This window comes from Procambarus clarkii, chromosome 46, assembly GCF_040958095.1.
Source record: "Procambarus clarkii isolate CNS0578487 chromosome 46, FALCON_Pclarkii_2.0, whole genome shotgun sequence".
Lineage (NCBI taxonomy): Eukaryota > Metazoa > Arthropoda > Malacostraca > Decapoda > Cambaridae > Procambarus > Procambarus clarkii.
This window is the reverse complement of record NC_091195.1, coordinates 28,779,630-28,801,222: the sequence shown is the minus strand read 5'-3', so window position 1 is coordinate 28,801,222 and position 21,593 is coordinate 28,779,630. Positions and strand designations below refer to the sequence as shown.

Here is a 21,593-nt window from a genome sequence, read left to right as displayed (position 1 = left end):
ATCAGGGGGACAGTGGACCAGCAGGGGGCAGTGGACCAGCAGGGGCAGTGGACCGCAGGGGGCAGTGGACCAGCAGGGGGCAGTGGACCAGCAGGGGGCAGTGGACCATCAGGGGACAGTGGACCTGCAGGGGGCAGTGGACCAGCAGGGGCAGTGGACCTGCAGGGGGCAGTGGACCTGCAGGGGGCAGTGGACCAGCAGGGGACAGTGGACCAGCAGGGGGCAGTGGACCAGCAGGGGCAGTGGACCAGCAGGGGACAGTGGACCAGCAGGGGGCAGTGGACCTGCAGGGGGCAGTGGACCAGCTGGGGACAGTGGACCAGCAGGGGGCAGTGGACCAGCAGGGGGCAGTGGACCAGCAGGGGCAGTGGACCAGCAGGGGGCAGTGGACCATCAGGGGGCAGTGGACCAGCAGGGGACAGTGGACCAGCTAGGGGGCAGTGGACCAGCAGGGGGCAGTGGACCATCAGGGCAGTGGACCAGCAGGGGGCAGTGGACCAGCAGGGGGCAGTGGACCAGCAGGGGCAGTGGACCAGCAGGGGACAGTGGACCAGCAGGGGGCAGTGGACCTAGCAGGGGGCAGTGGACCGCAGGGGACAGTGGACCAGCAGGGGGGCAGTGGACCAGCAGGGGGCAGTGGACCAGCAGGGGACAGTGGACCAGCAGGGGGGCAGTGGACCTGCAGGGGGCAGTGGACCAGCAGGGGACAGTGGACCAGCAGGGGGGGGCAGTGGACCAGCAGGGGCAGTGGACCAGCAGGGGGCAGTGGACCAGCAGGGGGACAGTGGACCAGCAGGGGGCAGTGACCAGCAGGGGGCAGTGGACCAGCAGGGGGCAGTGGACCAGCAGGGGCAAGTGGACCAGCAGGGGGACAGTGGACCAGCAGGGGGCAGTGGACCAGCAGGGGACAGTGGACCAGCAGGGGGCAGTGGACCAGCAGGGGCAGTGGAGCAGGGGGCAGTGGACCAGCAGGGGGCAGTGGACCAGCAGGGGACAGTGGACCAGCAGGGGGGGCAGTGGACCAGCAGGGGGGGGGCAGTGGACCAGGCAGGGGGGGGCAGTGGACCAGCAGGGGAGGCAGTGGACCAGCAGGGTGGGCAGTGGACCAGCAGCGGGGGGGAGTGGACCAGCTAGGGGGACAGTGGACCAGCAGGGGGGGCAGTGGACCAACAGGGGGGGGAGTGAATCAGCAGGGGGAGGCAGTGGACCAGCAGGGGGGGGGGAGTGGACCAGCAGGGGGAGGCAGTGGACCAGCAGGGGGAGGCAGTGGACCAGCAGGGGGAGGCAGTGGACCAGCAGGGGGAGTGGACCAGCAGGGGGGCAGTGGACCAGCAGGGGGGCAGAGTGACCAGCAGGGGGGCAGTGGACCAGCAGGGGGCAGTGGACCAGCAGGGGGGGCAGTGGACCAGAAGGGGGGCAGTGGACCAGCAGGGGGGGCAGTTGACCAGCAGGGGGGGCAGTGGACCAGAAGGGGGGCAGTGGACCAGCGGGGGGCAGTGGACCAGCAGGGGGGTAGGGGACCAGCAGGGGGGGGCAGTGGACCAAGCAGGGGGGCAGTGACCATCAGGGGGGACAGTGGACCAGCAGGGGGCAGTGGACCAGCAGTGGGGGGCAGTGGACCAGCAGGGGGCAGTGGGACCAGCTGGGGGGCAGTGGACCAGCAGGGGGGGGCAGTGGACCAGCAGGGGGGTTAGGGGGGGCAGTGGACAAGCAGGGAGATAGGTAGACCAGCAGGGGACAGTGGAGCAGCAGGGGGGCAGTGGACCAGGCAGGGGGGGCAATGGAACTAGCAGGGGGGACAGTGGACCAGCAGGGGGGACAGTGGACCAGCAGGGTGGACAGTGGACCAGCAGGGGGGGCAGTGGACCAGCAGGGGGACAGTGGACCAGCAGGGGGGGAGTGAACCAGCAGGGGGCAGTGGACCAGCAGGGGGGGCAGTGGACCAGCAGGGGGGGCAGTGGACCAGCAGGGAGACCATGGACCAGCAGGCAGACTATTGACCAGCAGGGAGACCATGGACCAGCAGGGAGACCATGGACCAGCAGGGAGACCATGGACCAGCAGGGGACAGTGGACCAGGAGGGAGACCATGGACCAGCAGGGGACAGTGGACCAGGAGGGAGACCATGGACCAGCAGGGAGACCATGGACCAGCAGGGGGACAGTGGACCAGCAGGGGGACATTGGACCAGCAGGGGGACATTGGACCAGCAGGGGGACAGTGGACCAGCAGGGGGACAGTGGACCAGCAGGTGGACCGTGGACCAGCAGGTGGACCGTGGACCAGCAGGTGGACCGTGGACCAGCAGGGGGACAGTGGACCAGCAGGGGGACAGTGGACCAGCAGGGGGACAGTGGACCAGCAGGTGGACCAGCAGGGGGACAGTGGACCAGTAGGTGGACCGTAGACCAGCAGGGGGACAGTGGACCAGCAGGACAGTGGACCAGCAGGGGGACAGTGGACCGGCAGGTGGACCGTGGACCAGCAGGGGGACAGTGGACCAGTAGGTGGACCGTAGATCAGCAGGGGGACAGTGGACCAGCAGGGGGACAGTGGACCAGCAGGGGGACAGTGGACCGGCAGGTGGACCGTGGACCAGCAGGGGGACAGTGGACCAGCAGGTGGACCATGGACCAGCAAGTGGACCGTGGACCAGCAGGGGACAGTGGACCAGCAGGGGGACAGTGGACCAGCAGGGGGACAGTGGACCAGCAGGGGACAGTGGACCAGCAGGGGGACAGTGGACCAGCAGGGGGACAGTGGACCAGCAAGGGGGGACAGTGGACCAGCAGGGGGACAGTGGACCAGCAGGGGGGACAGTGGACCAGCAGGGGGACAGTGGACCAGCAGGGGGACAGTGGACCAGCAGGGGGACAGTGGACCAGCAGGGGGACAGTGGACCAGCAGGGGGACAGTGGACCAGCAGGGGGGACAGTGGACCAGCAGGGGGACAGTGGACCAGCAGGGGGACAGTGGACCAGCAGGGGGGACAGTGGACCAGCAGGGGGACAGTGGACCAGCAGGGGGACAGTGGACCAGCAGGGGGACAGTGGACCAGCAGGGGGACAGTGGACCAGCAGGGGGGACAGTGGACCAGCAGGGGGACAGTGGACCAGCAGGGGGACAGTGGACCAGCAGGGGGACAGTGGACCAGCAGGGGGACAGTGGACTAGCAGGGGAGACAGTGGACCAGCAGGGGGACCGTGGACCAGCAGGGGGGACAGTGGACCAGCAGGGGGACCGTGGACCAGCAGGGGGACAGTGGACCAGCAGGGGGGACCGTGGACCAGCAGGGGGACAGTGGACCAGCAGGGGACAGTGGACCAGCAGGGGGGACAGTGGACCAGCAGGGGGACAGTGGACCAGCAGGGGGACAAGTGGACCAGCAGGGGGGACAGTGTGACCAGCAGGGGGCAGTGGACCAGCAGGGGGACAGTGGACCAGCAGGGGGACAGTGGACCAGCAGGGGGACAGTGGACCAGCAGGGGGACAGTGGACCAGCAGGGGGGGCAGTGGACCAGCTGGGGGGGGCAGTGGACCAGCAGGGGCAGTGGACCAGCAGGGGGGATAGTGGACCAGCAGGGGGGCAGTGGACCAGCAGGGGGCAGTGGACCAGCAGGGGCAGTGGACCAGCAGGGGGGATAGTGGACCAGCAGGGGGGGCAGTGGACCAGCAGGGGGCAGTGGACCAGCAGGGGGGACAGTGGACCAGCAGGGGGACAGTGGAGTAGCAGGGGGCAGTGGACCAGCAGGGGGCAGTGGACCAGCAGGGGGCAGTGGACCAGCAGGGGGCAGTGGACCAGCAGGGGGCAGTGGACCAGCTGGGGGGGGCAGTGGACCAGCAGGGGCAGTGGACCAGCAGGGGCAGTGGACCAGCAGGGGCAGTGGACCAGCAGGGGGGATAGTGGACCAGCAGGGGGGCAGTGGACCAGCAGGGGGCAGTGGACCAGCAGGGGGGGACAGTGGACCAGCAGGGGGACAGTGGACTAGCAGGGGGATAGTGGACCAGCAGGGGACAGTGGACCAGCAGGGGGGGCAGTGGACCTGCAGGGGGCAGTGGACCAGCAGGGGACAGTGGACCAGCAGGGGGGGGGCAGTGGACCTGCAGGGGGCAGTGGACCAGCAGGGGACAGTGGACCAGCAGGGGGGGGCAGTGGACCAGCAGGGGCAGTGGACCAGCAGGGGGCAGTGGCCCAGCAGGGGGGATAGTGGACCAGCAGGGGGCAGTGAACCAGCAGGGGGGGGCAGTGGACCAGCAGGGGGGGCAGTGGACCAGCAGGGGGGCAATGGACCAGCAGGGGGGACAGTGGACCAGCAGGGGGGGGGCAGTGGACCAGCAGGGGGACAGTGGACCAGCAGGGGGGGGAGTGGACCAGCAGGGGGCAGTGGACCAGCAGGGGGGGGCAGTGGACCAGCAGGGGGGGCAGTGGACCAGCAGGGGACAGTGGACCAGCAGGGGGGGCAGTGGACCAGCAGGGGGGGGCAGTGGACCAGCAGGGGAGGCAGTGGACCAGCAGGGTGGGCAGTGGACCAGCAGAGGGGGAGTGGACCAGCAGGGGACAGTGGACCAGCAGGGGGGGCAGTGGACCAACAGGGGGGGGAGTGAATCAGCAGGGGGAGGCAGTGGACCAGCAGGGGGGGGGAGTGGACCAGCAGGGGGCAGTGGACCAGCAGGGGGAGGCAGTGGACCAGCAGGGGGAGGCAGTGGACCAGCAGGGGGAGTGGACCAGCAGGGGGGCAGTGGACCAGCAGGGGGGCAGTGGACCAGCAGGGGGGGCAGTGGACCAGCAGGGGGCAGTGGACCAGCAGGGGGGGCAGTGGACCAGAAGGGGGGCAGTGGACCAGCAGGGGGGGCAGTTGACCAGCAGGGGGGGCAGTGGACCAGAAGGGGGGCAGTGGACCAGCGGGGGGGCAGTGGACCAGCAGGGGGGGTAGTGGACCAGCAGGGGGGGGCAGTGGACCAGCAGGGGGGGCAGTGGACCATCAGGGGGGACAGTGGACCAGCAGGGGGGCAGTGGACCAGCAGGGGGGGCAGTGGACCAGCAGGGGGGCAGTGGACCAGCTGGGGGGCAGTGGACCAGCAGGGGGGGCAGTGGACCAGCAGGGGGGGGTAGGGGGGGGCAGTGGACCAGCAGGGAGATAGTGGACCAGCAGGGGACAGTGGAGCAGCAGGGGGGGGCAGTGGACCAGCAGGGGGGCAGTGGACCAGCAGGGGGGCAATGGACTAGCAGGGGGGACAGTGGACCAGCAGGGGGGACAGTGGACCAGCAGGGGGGACAGTGGACCAGCAGGGGGGGCAGTGGACCAGCAGGGGGACAGTGGACCAGCAGGGGGGGAGTGAACCAGCAGGGGGCAGTGGACCAGCAGGGGGGGCAGTGGACCAGCAGGGGGGGCAGTGGACCAGCAGGGGGGGGGCAGTGGACCAGCAGGGAGACCATGGACCAGCAGGCAGACTATTGACCAGCAGGGAGACCATGGACCAGCAGGGAGACCATGGACCAGCAGGGAGACCATGGACCAGCAGGGGACAGTGGACCAGGAGGGAGACCATGGACCAGCAGGGGACAGTGGACCAGGAGGGAGACCATGGACCAGCAGGGGGACATTGGACCAGCAGGGGGACATTGGACCAGCAGGGGGACATTGGACCAGCAGGGGGACATTGGACCAGCAGGGGGGCAGTGGACCAGCAGGGGGACAGTGGACCAGCAGGTGGACCGTGGACCAGCAGGTGGACCGTGGACCAGCAGGTGGACCGTGGACCAGCAGGGGGACAGTGGACCAGCAGGGGGACAGTGGACCAGCAGGGGGACAGTGGACCAGCAGGTGGACCGTGGACCAGCAGGGGGACAGTGGACCAGTAGGTGGACCGTAGATCAGCAGGGGGACAGTGGACCAGCAGGACAGTGGACCAGCAGGGGGACAGTGGACCGGCAGGTGGACCGTGGACCAGCAGGGGGACAGTGGACCAGTAGGTGGACTGTAGACCAGCAGGGGGACAGTGGACCAGCAGGGGGACAGTGGACCGGCAGGTGGACCGTGGACCAGCAGGGGGACAGTGGACCAGCAGGTGGACCATGGACCAGCAAGTGGACCGTGGACCAGCAGGGGGACAGTGGACCAGCAGGGGGACAGTGGACCAGCAGGGGGACAGTGGACCAGCAGGGGGACAGTGGACCAGCAGGGGGACAGTGGACCAGCAGGGGGACAGTGGACCAGCAGGGGGACAGTGGACCAGCAGGGGGGACAGTGGACCAGCAGGGGGACAGTGGACCAGCAGGGGGGACAGTGGACCAGCAGGGGGACAGTGGACCAGCAGGGGGGACAGTGGACCAGCAGGGGGACAGTGGACCAGCAGGGGGACAGTGGACCAGCAGGGGGACAGTGGACCAGCAGGGGGGACAGTGGACCAGCAGGGGGACAGTGGACCAGCAGGGGGACAGTGGACCAGCAGGGGGGACAGTGGACCAGCAGGGGGACAGTGGACCAGCAGGGGGACAGTGGACCAGCAGGGGGACAGTGGACCAGCAGGGGGACAGTGGACCAGCAGGGGGGACAGTGGACCAGCAGGGGGACAGTGGACCAGCAGGGGGACAGTGGACCAGCAGGGGGACAGTGGACCAGCAGGGGGACAGTGGACCAGCAGGGGGACAGTGGACCAGCAGGGGGACAGTGGACCAGCAGGGGAGACAGTGGACCAGCAGGGGGACCGTGGACCAGCAGGGGGACAGTGGACCAGCAGGGGGACCGTGGACCAGCAGGGGGACAGTGGACCAGCAGGGGGACCGTGGACCAGCAGGGGGACAGTGGACCAGCAGGGGGACAGTGGACCAGCAGGGGCAACAGGGAACCAGTAAAGGAACGAGGAGGTAATTATAGGCAGAGTGTTGGCAGTGTTTGTACAGTAGTGGAACCCTGGCCCACGCCCTCACGCCCACCCCACAACCTGCACACGCCCACACTTCCACAACCTGCACACGCCCACACTTCCACAACCTGCACACGCCCACACTTCCACAACCACCACACTGGGCCACAACCACCACACTGGGCCACACCCACAACCACCACACTGGGCCACACCCACCACACTGGGCCACACCCACAACCACCACACTGGGCCACACCCACCACACTGGGCCACACCCACAACCACCACACTGGGCCACAACCACCACACTGGGCCACAACCACCACACTGGGCCACAACCACCACACTGGGTCACACCCACAACCACCACCACTGGGCCACAACCACCACACTGGGCCACACCCACAACCACCACACTGGGCCACACCCACAACCACCACACTGGGCCACACCCACAACCACCACACTGGGCCACAACCACAACCACCACACTGGGCCACACCCACAACCACCACACTGGGCCACACACCTACAACCACCACACTGGGCCACACACCCACAACCACCACACTGGGCCACACACCCACAACCACCACACTGGGCCACACGCACAACCACCACACTGGGCCACACACCCACAACCACCACACTGGGCCACACCCACAACCACCACACTGGGCCACACACCCACAACCACCACACTGGGCCACACACCCACAACCACCACACTGGGCCACACCCACAACCACCACACAGGGCCACACACCTACAACCACCACACTGGGCCACACACCCACAACCACCACACTGGGCCACACACCCACAACCACCACACTGGGCCACACCCACAACCACCACACTGGGCCACACCCACAACCACCACACTGGGCCACACACCCACAACCACCACACTGGGTCACACACCCACAACCACCACACTGGGCCACACACCCACAACCACCACACTGGGCCACACACCCACAACCACCACACTGGGCCACACACCCACAACCACCACACTGGGCCACACACCCACAACCACCACACTGGGCCACACACCCACAACCACCACACTGGGCCACACCCACAACCACCACACTGGGCCACTCCCACAACCACCTCACTGGGCCACAACCACCACACTGGGCCACAACCACCACACTGGGCCACAACCACAACCACCACACTGGGCCACACCCACCACACTGGGCCACAACCACCACACTGGGCCACACACCCACAACCACCACACTGGGCCACACCCACAACCACCACACTGGGCCACACCCACAACCACCACACTGGGCCACAACCACCACACTGGGCCACAACCACCACACTGGGCCACACCCACAACCACCACACTGGGCCACACCCACAACCACCACACTGGGCCACAACCACAACCACCACACTGGGCCACAACCACCACACTGGGCCACAACCACCACACTGGGCCACAACCACCACACTGGGCCACACCCACAACCACCACACTGGGCCACACCCACAACCACCACACTGGGCCACAACCACAACCACCACACTGGGCCACAACCACCACACTGAGCCACAACCACCACACTGGGTCACACACCCACAACCACCACACTGGGCCACACCCACAACCACCACACTGGGCCACACACCCACAACCACCACACTGGGCCACACCCACAACCACCACACTGGGCCACACCCACAACCACCACACTGGGCCACACCCACAACCACCATACTGGGCCACAACCACAACCACCACACTGGGCCACACCCACAACCACCACACTGGGCCACACCCACAACCACCACACTGGGCCACACACCCACAACCACCACACTGGGCCACACCCACAACCACCACACTGGGCCACACACCCACAACCACCACACTGGGCCACACACCCACAACCACCACACTGGGCCACACACCTACAACCACCATACTGGGCCACAACCACAACCACCACACTGGGCCACACCCACAACCACCACACTGGGCCACAACCACAACCACCACACTGAGCCACAACCACCACACTGGGCCACACCCACAACCACCACACTGGGCCACACACCCACAACCACCACACTGGGCCACACCCACAACCACCACACTGGGCCACACACCCACAACCACCACACTGGGCCACACACCCACAACCACCACACTGGGCCACACACCCACAACCACCATACTGGGCCACAACCACAACCACCACACTGGGCCACACCCACAACCACCACACTGGGCCACACCCACAACCACCACACTGGGCCACAACCACAACCACCACACTGAGCCACAACCACCCACACTGGGTCACACACCCACAACCACCACACTGGGCCACACCCACAACCACCACACTGGGCCACACACCCACAACCACCACACTGGGCCACACCCACAACCACCACACTGGGCCACACCCACAACCACCACACTGGGCCACACCCACAACCACCATACTGGGCCACAACCACAACCACCACACTGGGCCACACCCACAACCACCACACTGGGCCACACCCACAACCACCACACTGGGCCACACACCCACAACCACCACACTGGGCCACACACCCACAACCACCACACTGGGCCACACACCCACAACCACCACACTGGGCCACACACCCACAACCACCACACTGGGCCACACACCTACAACCACCACACTGGGCCACACACCTACAACCACCACACTGGGCCACACACCTACAACCACCACACTGGGCCACACCCACAACCACCACACTGGGCCACACCCACAACCACCACACTGGGCCACACCCACAACCACCACACTGGGCCACACCCACAACCACCACACTGGGTCACAACCACCACACTGGGCCACACCCACAACCACCACACTGGGCCACACCCACAACCACCACACCGGGCCACACACCCACAACCACCACACTGGGCCACACACCCACAACCACCACACTGGGCCACACACCCACAACCACCACACTGGGCCACACACCCACAACCACCACACTGGGCCACACACCCACAACCACCACACTGGGCCACACACCCACAACCACCACACTGGGCCACACACCCACAACCACCACACTGGGCCACACACCCACAACCACCACACTGGGCCACACACCCACAACCACCACACTGGGCCACACACCCACAACCACCACACTGGGCCACACCCACAACCACCACACCGGGCCACACACCCACAACCACCACACTGGGCCACACACCCACAACCACCACACTGGGCCACACACCCACAACCACCACACTGGGCCACACACCCACAACCACCACACTGGGCCACACACCCACAACCACCACACTGGGCCACACCCACAACCACCACACTGGGCCACACACCCACAACCACCACACTGGGCCACACCCACAACCACCATACTGGGCCACACACCCACAACCACCATACTGGGCCACACACCCACAACCACCATACTGGGCCACACACCCACAACCACCATACTGGGCCACACACCCACAACCACCATACTGGGCCACACACCCACAACCACCACACTGGGCCACACCCACAACCACCATACTGGGCCACACACCCACAACCACCATACTGGGCCACACCCACAACCACAACACTGGGCCACACCCACAACCACCACACTGGGCCACACCCACAACCACCACACTGGGCCACACCCACAACCACCACACTGGGCCACACCCACAACCACCACACTGGGCCACACCCACAACCACCACACTGGGCCACACCCACAACCACCACACTGGGCCACACCCACAACCACCACACTGGGCCACACCCACAACCACCACACTGGGCCACACACCCAAAACGAGAAAACAAAATCATATAATCCATCACTCCTTCACTGTACTGTGTCACAGACGACTGTGATTACATGACAGTGAGGCGCATGACAGGCGCATAACAGTGAAGCGCATGACAGTGAGGCGCATGACAGTGAGGCGCATAACAGTGAAGCGCATGACAGTGAGGCGCATGACAGTGAGGCGCACGACAGTGAGGCGCACGACAGTGAGGCGCATGACAGTGAGGCGCATGACAGTGAAGCGCATGACAGTGAGGCGCATGACAGGAACGCACATGACACCTGAGTGAAGTTATTCCCAGGTTTCACTATTGGTGGCATGGCCCGGCGGGACAGAGAGGAAAGAAGAAAACGTGTAAACAAAGGAACTAAATGGGGTGACTATAATAAACTGACATCACCGCGTAAGCCACCACATAGTTTACGCTGCCTGCCCCAGCGTCAGTATCGCGGTGGTTTGGGTGAGTATAAATCAACACAAAATTGACGTTTCCTGGGACTAGGCAAGCCTGGATGCGTTAGCTGAAATCCTACGTTTATGTTGAGCCAAAAATCGCTGCAAATTTGACGTTTGACACAACGTCCGCATTGAGAACACCACCAGTAAGGTATATACGGAATTCTTTGAGCCAGAAATGCACAGACCTGTGAGCCACAGGTACACACAGCTGTGAGCCACAGAGGTACACACACACACAGCTGTGAGCCACAGAGGTACACACACACACCTGTGAGCCACAGAGGTACACACAGCTGTGAGCCACAGAGGTACACAGACCTGTGAGCCACAGAGGTACACACAGCTGTGAGCCACAGAGGTACACACACAGCTGTGAGCCACAGAGGTACACACACACAGCTGTGAGCCACAGAGGTACACAGCTGTGAGCCACAGAGGTACACACAGCTGTGAGCCACAGAGGTACACACAGCTGTGAGCCACAGAGGTACACACAGCTGTGAGCCACAGAGGTACACACAGCTGTGAGCCACAGAGGTACACACAGCTGTGAGCCACAGAGGTACACACAAACAGCTGTGAGCCACAGAGGTACACACACACAGCTGTGAGCCACAGAGGAACACAGACAGCTGTGAGCCACAGCAGTATACCAGCAGACTCCAGCAGCAGACCAACAAATATACACACTCCACCTTTACAACTCTCGATTTCCTCCACACTGGAGGTCGCTCTGGACCCAGGGACCCCCACCCCACAACCCCCCACCCCCTCCAATATCCCCCCCACAGTACTCCCCCCTCCCTCCTGGCCCCCACGACCCCCACCACAGCAGACAGCGGCGTCGGGAGAAGCGGGAATAATCATTGGAGCTGACGGCAGACTCAAGTGAATTGGTCAAGTCTGCTGACGGCTTGATATACTGTGTAAGTGAACACTGGTGAACAGCGGTGAACAGCGGTGAACAGCGGTGAACACTGGTGAACACTGGTGAACAGCGGTGAACAGCGGTGAACACTGGTGAACACTGGTGAACAGCGGTGAACACTGGTGAACACTGGTGAACAGCGGTGAACAGCGGTGAACACTGGTGAACACTGGTGAACAGCGGTGAACACTGGTGAACAGCGGTGAACACTGGTGAACACTGGTGAACAGCGGTGAACACTGGTGAACAGCGGTGAACACTGGTGAACAGCGGTGAACACTGGTGAACAGCGGTGAACACTGGTGAACACTAGTGAACAGCGGTGAACACTGGTGAACAGCGGTGAACACTGGTGAACAGCGGTGAACACTGGTGAACACTGGTGAACACTGGTGAACACTACTGAACAGCGGTGAACACTGGTGAACACTGGTGAACACTGGTGAACAGCGGTGAACACTGGTGAACACTGGTGAACACTGGTGAACACTACTGAACAGCGGTGAACACTGGTGAACACTGGTGAACAGCGGTGAACACTGGTGAACACTGGTGAACACTGGTGAACAGCGGTGAACACTGGTGAACACTGGTGAACACTGGTGAACAGCGGTGAACACTGGTGAACAGCGGTGAACAGCGGTGAACACTGGTGAACACCAGTGAACACCAGTGAACACTGGTGAACACTGGTGAACACCGGTGAACAGCGGTGAACACTGGTGAACACCAGTGAACACCAGTGAACACTGGTGAACAGCGGTGAACACTGGTGAACACTGGTGAACACTGGTGAACAGCGGTGAACACTGGTGAACACTGGTGAACACCAGTGAACACTGGTGAACACCGGTGAACAGCGGTGAACACTGGTGAACACTGGTGAACAGCGGTGAACACTGGTGAACACTGGTGAACACTGGTGAACACTGGTGAACACTACTGAACAGCGGTGAACACTGGTGAACACTGGTGAACAGCGGTGAACACTGGTGAACACTGGTGAACACTGGTGAACACTAGTGAACACTGGTGAACACTGGTGAACACTGGTGAACAGCGGTGAACACTGGTGAACACTGGTGAACACTGGTGAACACTGGTGAACACGGGTGAACACCGGTGAACACTGGTGAACAGCGGTAAACACTGGTGAACACCGGTGAACACTGGTGAACACTGGTGAACACGGGTGAACACCAGTGAACACTGGTGAACACTGGTGAACAGCGGTGAACACTGGTGAACACTGGTGAACACTGGTGAACACCGGTGAACACTGGTGAACACTGGTGAACAGCGGTGAACACTGGTGAACACTGGTGAACACTGGTGAACACCGGTGAACACTGGTGAACACTGGTGAACACTGGTGAACAGCGGTGAACACTGGTGAACACCGGTGAACACTGGTGAACACTGGTGAACACTGGTGAACACCGGTGAACAGCGGTGAACACTGGTGAACACTGGTGAACACTGGTGAACACCGGTGAACAGCGGTGAACACTGGTGAACACTGGTGAACACCGGTGAACAGCGGTGAACACCGGTGAACAGCGGTGAACACTGGTGAACAGCGGTGAACACTGGTGAACACTGGTGAACACTGGTGAACACTGGTGAACACTGGTGAACAGCGGTGAACAGCGGTGAACACTGGTGAACACTGGTGAACACTGGTGAACACTGGTGAACAGCGGTGAACACTGGTGAACACCGGTGAACAGCGGTGAACACTGGTGAACAGCGGTGAACAGCGGTGAACACTGGTGAACAGCGGTGAACACTGGTGAACACCAGTGAACACTGGTGAACACTGGTGAACACTGGTGAACAGCGGTGAACACTGGTGAACACTGGTGAACAGCGGTGAACACTGGTGAACAGCGGTGAACAGCGGTGAACACTGGTGAACACCAGTGAACACTGGTGAACACCAGTGAACACTGGTGAACACTGGTGAACAGTGGTGAACACTGGTGAACAGCGGTGAACACTGGTGAACAGCGGTGAACACTGGTGAACACCAGTGAACACTGGTGAACACTGGTGAACACCAGTGAACACTGGTGAACACCAGTGAACACTGGTGAACACTGGTGAACAGCGGTGAACACTGGTGAACAGCGGTGAACACTGGTGAACAGCGGTGAACACTGGTGAACAGCGGTGAACACTGGTGAACAGCGGTGAACACTGGTGAACAGCGGTGAACACTGGTGAACAGCGGTGAACACTGGTGAACAGCGGTGAACACTGGTGAACAGCGGTGAACACTGGTGAACAGCGGTGAACACTGGTGAACACTGGTGAACACTGGTGAACACTGGTGAACAGCGGTGAACACTGGTGAACAGCGGTGAACACTGGTGAACAGCGGTGAACAGCGGTGAACACTGGTGAACACCAGTGAACACTGGTGAACACCGGTGAACACTGGTGAACACCGGTGAACACTGGTGAACACTGGTGAACACTGGTGAACACCGGTGAACACTGGTGAACAGCGGTGAACACTGGTGAACACTGGTGAACACTGGTGAACACTGGTGAACACCGGTGAAAACTGGTAAACACCGGTGAACACCGGTGAACACTGGTGAACACCGGTGAACACTGGTGAACACTGGTGAACACCGGTGAACACTGGTGAACACTGGTGAACACCGGTGAACACTGGTGTTCACCAGTGAACACCAGTGAACACTGGTGAACACCGGTGAACACTGGTGAACACCAGTGAACACTGGTGTTCACCAGTGAACACCAGTGAACACTGGTGAACACTAGTGAACACTGGTGAACACCAGTGAACACTGGTGTTCACCAGTGAACACCAGTGAACACTGGTGAACACCAGTGAACACCGGTGAACACTGGTGAACACCAGTGAACACCGGTGAACACTGGTGAACACCAGTGAACACTGGTGTTCACCAGTGAACACCAGTGAACACTGGTGAACACCAGTGAACACCAGTGAACACCGGTGAACACTGGTGAACACCAGTGAACACCGGTGAACACTGGTGAACACTGGTGAACACTGGTGAACACCAGTGAACACCAGTGAACATCTCCCTTGTAAGACATGTCTTTAAGAGTACAATTTACAAGGGTAGAAAGTGAGTGTGAATGGTGGCCCTCAAGCGCAAGTGTTGCCAACACGCCCTTGAGTTATTCTGACCACCTGTCAGTTGAGGGGTTGTTAAACCTCTCATTGTTTATATTATATAACCCACTCGGGGGGTTTAATGTCTGTCTGACCTTGGTTATTGTGTGTGTGTGTGTGTGTGTGTGTGTGTGTGTGTGTGTGTCTGTGTGTGTCTGTGTGTGTGTGTGTGTGTGTGTGTGTGTGTGTGTGTGTCTGTGTCTGTGTCTGTGTCTGTGTGTGTCTGTGTGTTGACCCTTGTGTGCTGTGCCACCCACATACACCTACATACTCCCCACATACGCCCTACATACACAACTCATGCCGTTCGAACACTTCCGAAACAAGTGCTTCGACTTGTGTTCGAACCACAACGCTGTGTGTTTAGACTTAAGAATTTTGATCCTGTTCATCAGCAAATTGATCGTTAAAAATGGCGTCCTGTATAAAGCAGCGGCCGATAGTCTAAACCGGATTGGATATCAAACAAAAGAAAGAGTTAAAAGCGTCAAGATTGGAGCGTCCCGCAAGGGTGCGTCTTGGATCCTCTGTTGTGTTCTCATGGATCATAAACCCATGATCCTCGTGTGTTTATGAATCCACACCCGGATTCACAGGCACTACAAGAACACCTGGATACATAGATTGCAACCCGTTCTCGCAAATTCGTAAAGTCAATATTGACTTATTAACTACGTGCATAGGTGATATACTAAACATAATAGATACCCTTAAAAAGATTCATAGAAGACACCGACCTTACCTAACCTTGTTAGTATCTTAAGATAAGCATCTTATTGCTTCGTAATTACAATTATTACTTAACCTGTACCTATTATAGTTTAGGTAATAATTGTAATTACGAAGCAATAAGATGCTTATCTTAACATACTAAGTAGGTTAGGTAAGGTCGGTGTTTTCTATGAATCTTTTTAAGGGTATCTATTATGTTAAGTATGTCACCTATGCACATATTTAATAAGTCAATATTGACTTATTAAATTAGATTGTATGGATACAAAGGCCGATAGATTGGTAGATGCATATAAGTAACAAGTGAAGGTTGACTGCGAGCCAATCTTTAACTTTAACCTCTGTTCGCCCAGCAGTGAATGGTTCCCTGGCTTGTTAAACGATTTGGCGGGTCGTATTACAAGGAAAATTAAGTTTAAGGACCTGTTTGAAACACTTCGTGCTGGTTGCTGAACAAGAATGTTACAACTCTTCTATATATAATTATATAAACAAATCCTACGTCTTTTAATCTACCTAGAGTCTCCTAAGTATCAGAAGAATAACGTACAAATTGCTAAACCAATTGAGGAAAGCTATCTTGCAGAAGGAAATGAGACAGATAGAATGAGGCTTCACATCTCGAAGTGGTCCTCTAATGTCATATTTCAGCACGCTCTTGCCCCTGAGAGGCCCAATTTGCAATAGGCATAAACATAGTTGCAAGGATGGAATGGGGATGTTATCAGACATACTGAATCTACCCTACGAAGACAGTGTATAAGCTTCACATTCACTCATTACAGAGACGAACATTCAGGGTGCTATGAATGAACCATTTAAGTGAATGAAAGGATAACACAATTTAGATATCAATATCGTTTTAGGAATTCTAAGCCAAAACAAATGATTTAAGTTTGAAAAGATTACATTTAGAAAAAAAATATTGGTAGATAACCAGATTCTGGTTTCGAAATAGGGGAACATATTTACAGAAGAAATTACCAAGTTGCATAGAGTGAACACATATGAGAGAGAATGTTTGCACCAGATGGTACACAGATGGAAGCTGTGTACCAAGGAGAGACACAGTCCTTGGCATTTGAAATAATTGTTCGATGTCACAGTAGTGAATTAATGAGGGTGGAACTATGCTATCAGGAACACCGCTTGATTGACAGTTGAAAGACGGCGCTGAAGGGAGATATTATACTCCTGCAATCACAGTTGAGTGAGTACACACACACACACCCATTATACACGCACACACGCGCATATACGCACAAACACCTGACCCTCACACACGTGTATGACACACAAACATCTATCAACAAACTTATTTCAGTTTTAATTTTAGTTCACACATATGCGACACACACACACATGCATAATGTATAAACATGCATATGACACACACACACCACTCCCCCCCTCTCAGCTAAAACACAAACACACACACACACACACACACACACACACACACACACACACACACACACACACACACACACACACACACACACACACACCTACACACACACACCTAAACACACACACACACACACACCTACACACACACACACACACACACACCTACACACACACACACACACACACCTACACACACACACACACACCTACACACACACACACCTACACACACACACCTACACACACACACCTACACACACACACCTACACGCACACACACACACACACACACACACACACACACCTACACACACACACACCTACACACACACACACACACACACACACACACACACACACACACACACACACGCACACGCACACACGCACACACACACACACACACACACACACACACGCACACGCACACACGCACACACACACACACACACACACACACACACACAACAGAGCTGGCCTACCTTGTATCTGTCATCCTCCTCGGTAAAGCTTATAGTTTCACTGTCCGGCTGAAGGCTGGCATTCCTCAACCGCCGGAATAACTTCTGGTGGAAGGGCGAGGCTGGTGGCGGCGAGGAGCGCGCGGCGCGTGCGGGCGAGCCTCGCCTCCCTGCCGCAGCCGCACCTGAGCTATAACTGTCTGCCTGCGGCCGTCCTGATCTGGCAGAGGCGCTGCGGCTGCCATCCCGAGTGGCAGGCGAGGCGCCCTCGGTGCTGGACGCGCTGCCGCGGCGAGGCGAGGCGCTGCTCCTGTTCCTGCTGCTCAGTGTTGGCTTGGAGTAGTTGTTGGTGGGTGACCGCCTGGCGGGCGTGGGCGAGTTCTTGGCGAGGGGCGTGTCAGCCGGCCGCTTGGGCGAGGGCGGCGGGCTAGGTGGCACCCTTTTCTCCCGCCGCCCCTGCTGATGGCGAGGCGGAGACTCCTGCCGCTGGTGATGGCGAGGTGAAGACTCCTGCCGCTCCTTATGGCGAGGCGAAGACTCTTGCCGCTCCTGATGGCGAGGCGAAGACTCTTGCCGCTCCTGATGGCGAGGCGAAGACTCCTGCCGCTGTTGATGGCGTGTGGGAGACTCCCGCCGCTGCTGATGGCGAGGCGAAGACTCCTGCCGCTCCTGATGGCGAGGCGAAGACTCCTGCCGCTCCTGATGGCGAGGCGAAGACTCCTGCCGCTGCTGATGGCGAGGCGAAGATTCCTGTCGCTCCTGATGGCGAGGCGAAGACTCCTGCCGCTGCTGATGGCGTGTGGGAGACTCCCGCCCCTGCTGCTGGCGAGGCAGAGACTGCTGCCGCTGGTGCTGGCGAGGCGGAGACTGCTGCTTGGAGCTCCAAGCCTCACGCATCTTCCTCACATTGTCCAGTTGGACGTGGCCGAAACCGCTGTATCTTCTAGAAGGTTCTGACTTCTGTCTGACGTACGAGGGTACGTGAGGCTCGTCCAGGGGCGTGCAGGAGCGCTCGCGCGCCCTGGGCGTGGGCGGCGTGGGCGGGGTGACAGCTGTGGGCGGCGGAGGGAGGTCAGAGCGCGGGCGTGAGAAGAAGCCGCCCATCCTGTCGCGGGCGGAGGGTGGTCGCTGGTGTGAGAGGGCGCTGGGAGCCACTAGAGAGGGCCGCCCCTCACCGTGCAGGGAGGGCCGCCCCTCACCGTGCAGGGAGGGCCGCCCCCCGCCTCCCCCCCTTCTCTCACAACCCATGACGTCACTGCTCTGTATTTCTGGACTAGTTACTTTCGTCGGCCGAGTCTCCTCGGCCACGTCATCGCCCTCGGCCAGGGGCTCTATCAGTAGGCAGTTGTCAGCTGTGGGCGGCGCTGGCCGTGGGCGGACGGGCGTGGTGATGCGGCGTGGGCGTGCCCCACGGAGGGGTATGGACAAGCAGCCCTCCACAACAGTCTCCTCGGCCCCCCCACACTCCTCCTCGACCTCCACCAAGTTAGACTCGGGCGAGGCGATATTTGGCGCCAAGTTGTACCCGGCGGCAGCCGCTGCGCACTTGTTTCTCCTGCCTGTATCGTGGCCCAGGTCGTTAACGAGAGGAGGGTCGTTAGTGGCCGACAATCTCCTGGTTTCTTTGATCACTCGTTGAGCTTGACTGATAAGCTTGTCAACGTCAGCGTCGCCGTCTGACGGAGACAGCCGGAGGGACTGGCTGCTGACGCCGCGGAGACTGGCCGGTGAGTCAGCCTCGCCAGCCTCGCCACTGGAACAGCCGCGCTTCAGCCGGTCAAGGCTGCCGTCCAGCGCATTGGAGTTGCCAGCTGTCAGGTTATCTGTCAGCTGGTCCCTCCTCTTGGCCGCCCCCTCGCCGCCGCCCTCACTTGACGCTGCTTCACTACTCTCCTCGCCTGGCGAGGCCTCCTCCTCACTAGAACTGACGCTGCTGTCATTATCCTCGACAATCAGCAGACTGTCCACGCCCTTGCCTCGCCGCTGACACAGGGGCACTGCTGCAGGTGTGTGGCGGGGCGCTGCAGGTGTGTGGAGGGACTCCGCTGCAGCAGGTGTGTGGGGGGCGTCCACACACCTGGCGGTGGGGACAGTCTTGCTGGCCTCCACGGCCACAGGTATGTAGTGCACATCTGTGCCGGCTGGGGACCCTTCACTCGTGGGCGTCAACTGACTCAGAAATCTGTCCTTGAGTGCATCCACCGGGCTGCTCTTCCTGAGGGCCTTCAGCAGCGACCCCTGGTGGGCCACGTCCAGGCTGGTGGGCCGAGGGCGCGGCCCACATGGCCCACATGGCCCACATGGCCCACATGGCCCGTCAACACCAGGTTTGGACGCCCCACTCCTTTCACCCTCCTGGGCAGAGTTCATAAGTATATGGGAGTGCTTGGCGACGTCTTTTGCGTGCGTGGCAAGGTCTTTTGCGTGCGTGGCCAGGTCTTTTGCGTGCGTGGTGCCTTGGGTGTCAAGTCCTGACCTTGTGGGTGACCTCCCGTCTGCATATACGGGCGGGCAGGTCGTGGGCGGCGTCTTACCTACGCCCACAGTCGACCCTCTCTCCCCAGACGCCCTTCTCATCTGGGACCAGCATACCTCTTCGCTTGGTGAGTTTCTGCTCGACACCTGTTGAAAAACACCTCAGGTGAGAGAACTGGTGAACACCACAGGTGAGAGAACTGGTGAACACCACAGGTGAGAGAACTGGTGAACACCACAGGTGAGAGAACTGGTGAACACCACAGGTGAGAGAACTGGTGAACACCACAGGTGAGAGAACTGGTGAACACCACAGGTGAGAGAACTGGTGAACACCTCAGGTGAGAGAACACCTCAGGTGAGAGAACTGGTGAACACCACAGGTGAGAGAACACCACAGGTGAGAGAACACCACAGGTGAGAGAACACCACAGGTGAGAGAACACCACAGGTGAGAGAACACCACAGGTGAGAGAACTGGTGAACACCACAGGTGAGAGAACACCTCAGGTGAGAGAACAGGTGAACACCACAGGTGAGAGAACACCTCAGGTGAGAGAACTGGTGAACACCACAGGTGAGAGAACTAGAGAACACCACAGGTGAGAGAACTAGAGAACACCTCAGGTGAGAGAACTGGTGAACACCTCAGGTGAGAGAACTGGTGAACACCACAGGTGAGAGAACACCTCAGGTGAGAGAACTGGTGAACACCTCAGGTGAGAGAACTGGTGAACACCACAGGTGAGAGAACACATCAGGTGAGAGAACTGGTGAACACCACAGGTGAGAGAACTAGAGAACACCACAGGTGAGAGAACTAGAGAACACCTCAGGTGAGAGAACTGGTGAACACCTCAGGTGAGAGAACTGGTGAACACCACAGGTGAGAGAACACCTCAGGTGAGAGAACTGGTGAACACCTCAGGTGAGAGAACTGGTGAACACCACATGTGAGAGAACACCTCAGGTGAGAGAACTGGTGAACACCTCAGTTGAGAGAACTGGTGAACACCACAGGTGAGAGAACACTTCAGGTGAGAGAACTGGTGAACACCTCAGGTGAGAGAACTGGTGAAACACCACAGGTGAGAGAACACCACAGGTGAGAGAACACCACAGGTGAGAGAACACCACAGGTGAGAGAACACCACAGGTGTGAGAACACCACAGGTGAGAGAACACCACAGGTGAGAGAACTGGTGAACACCACAGGTGAGAGAACACCTCAGGTGAGAGAA

The 21,593-nt window shown here is 59.9% G+C and overlaps 1 protein-coding gene across 1 annotated transcript in view; it reads right to left on the bottom strand.

The window, feature by feature from the left end:
- Positions 1–21,593, bottom strand: part of LOC138350590 (uncharacterized) — a 189,249-nt gene that overhangs the window by 25,372 nt on the left and 142,284 nt on the right. Inside the window, exon 6 of the mRNA XM_069301613.1 lies at positions 17,899–20,499. Coding sequence (XP_069157714.1) covers positions 17,899–20,499 — 2,601 coding nt within the window. The remainder of the gene's footprint in view (positions 1–17,898; positions 20,500–21,593) is intronic.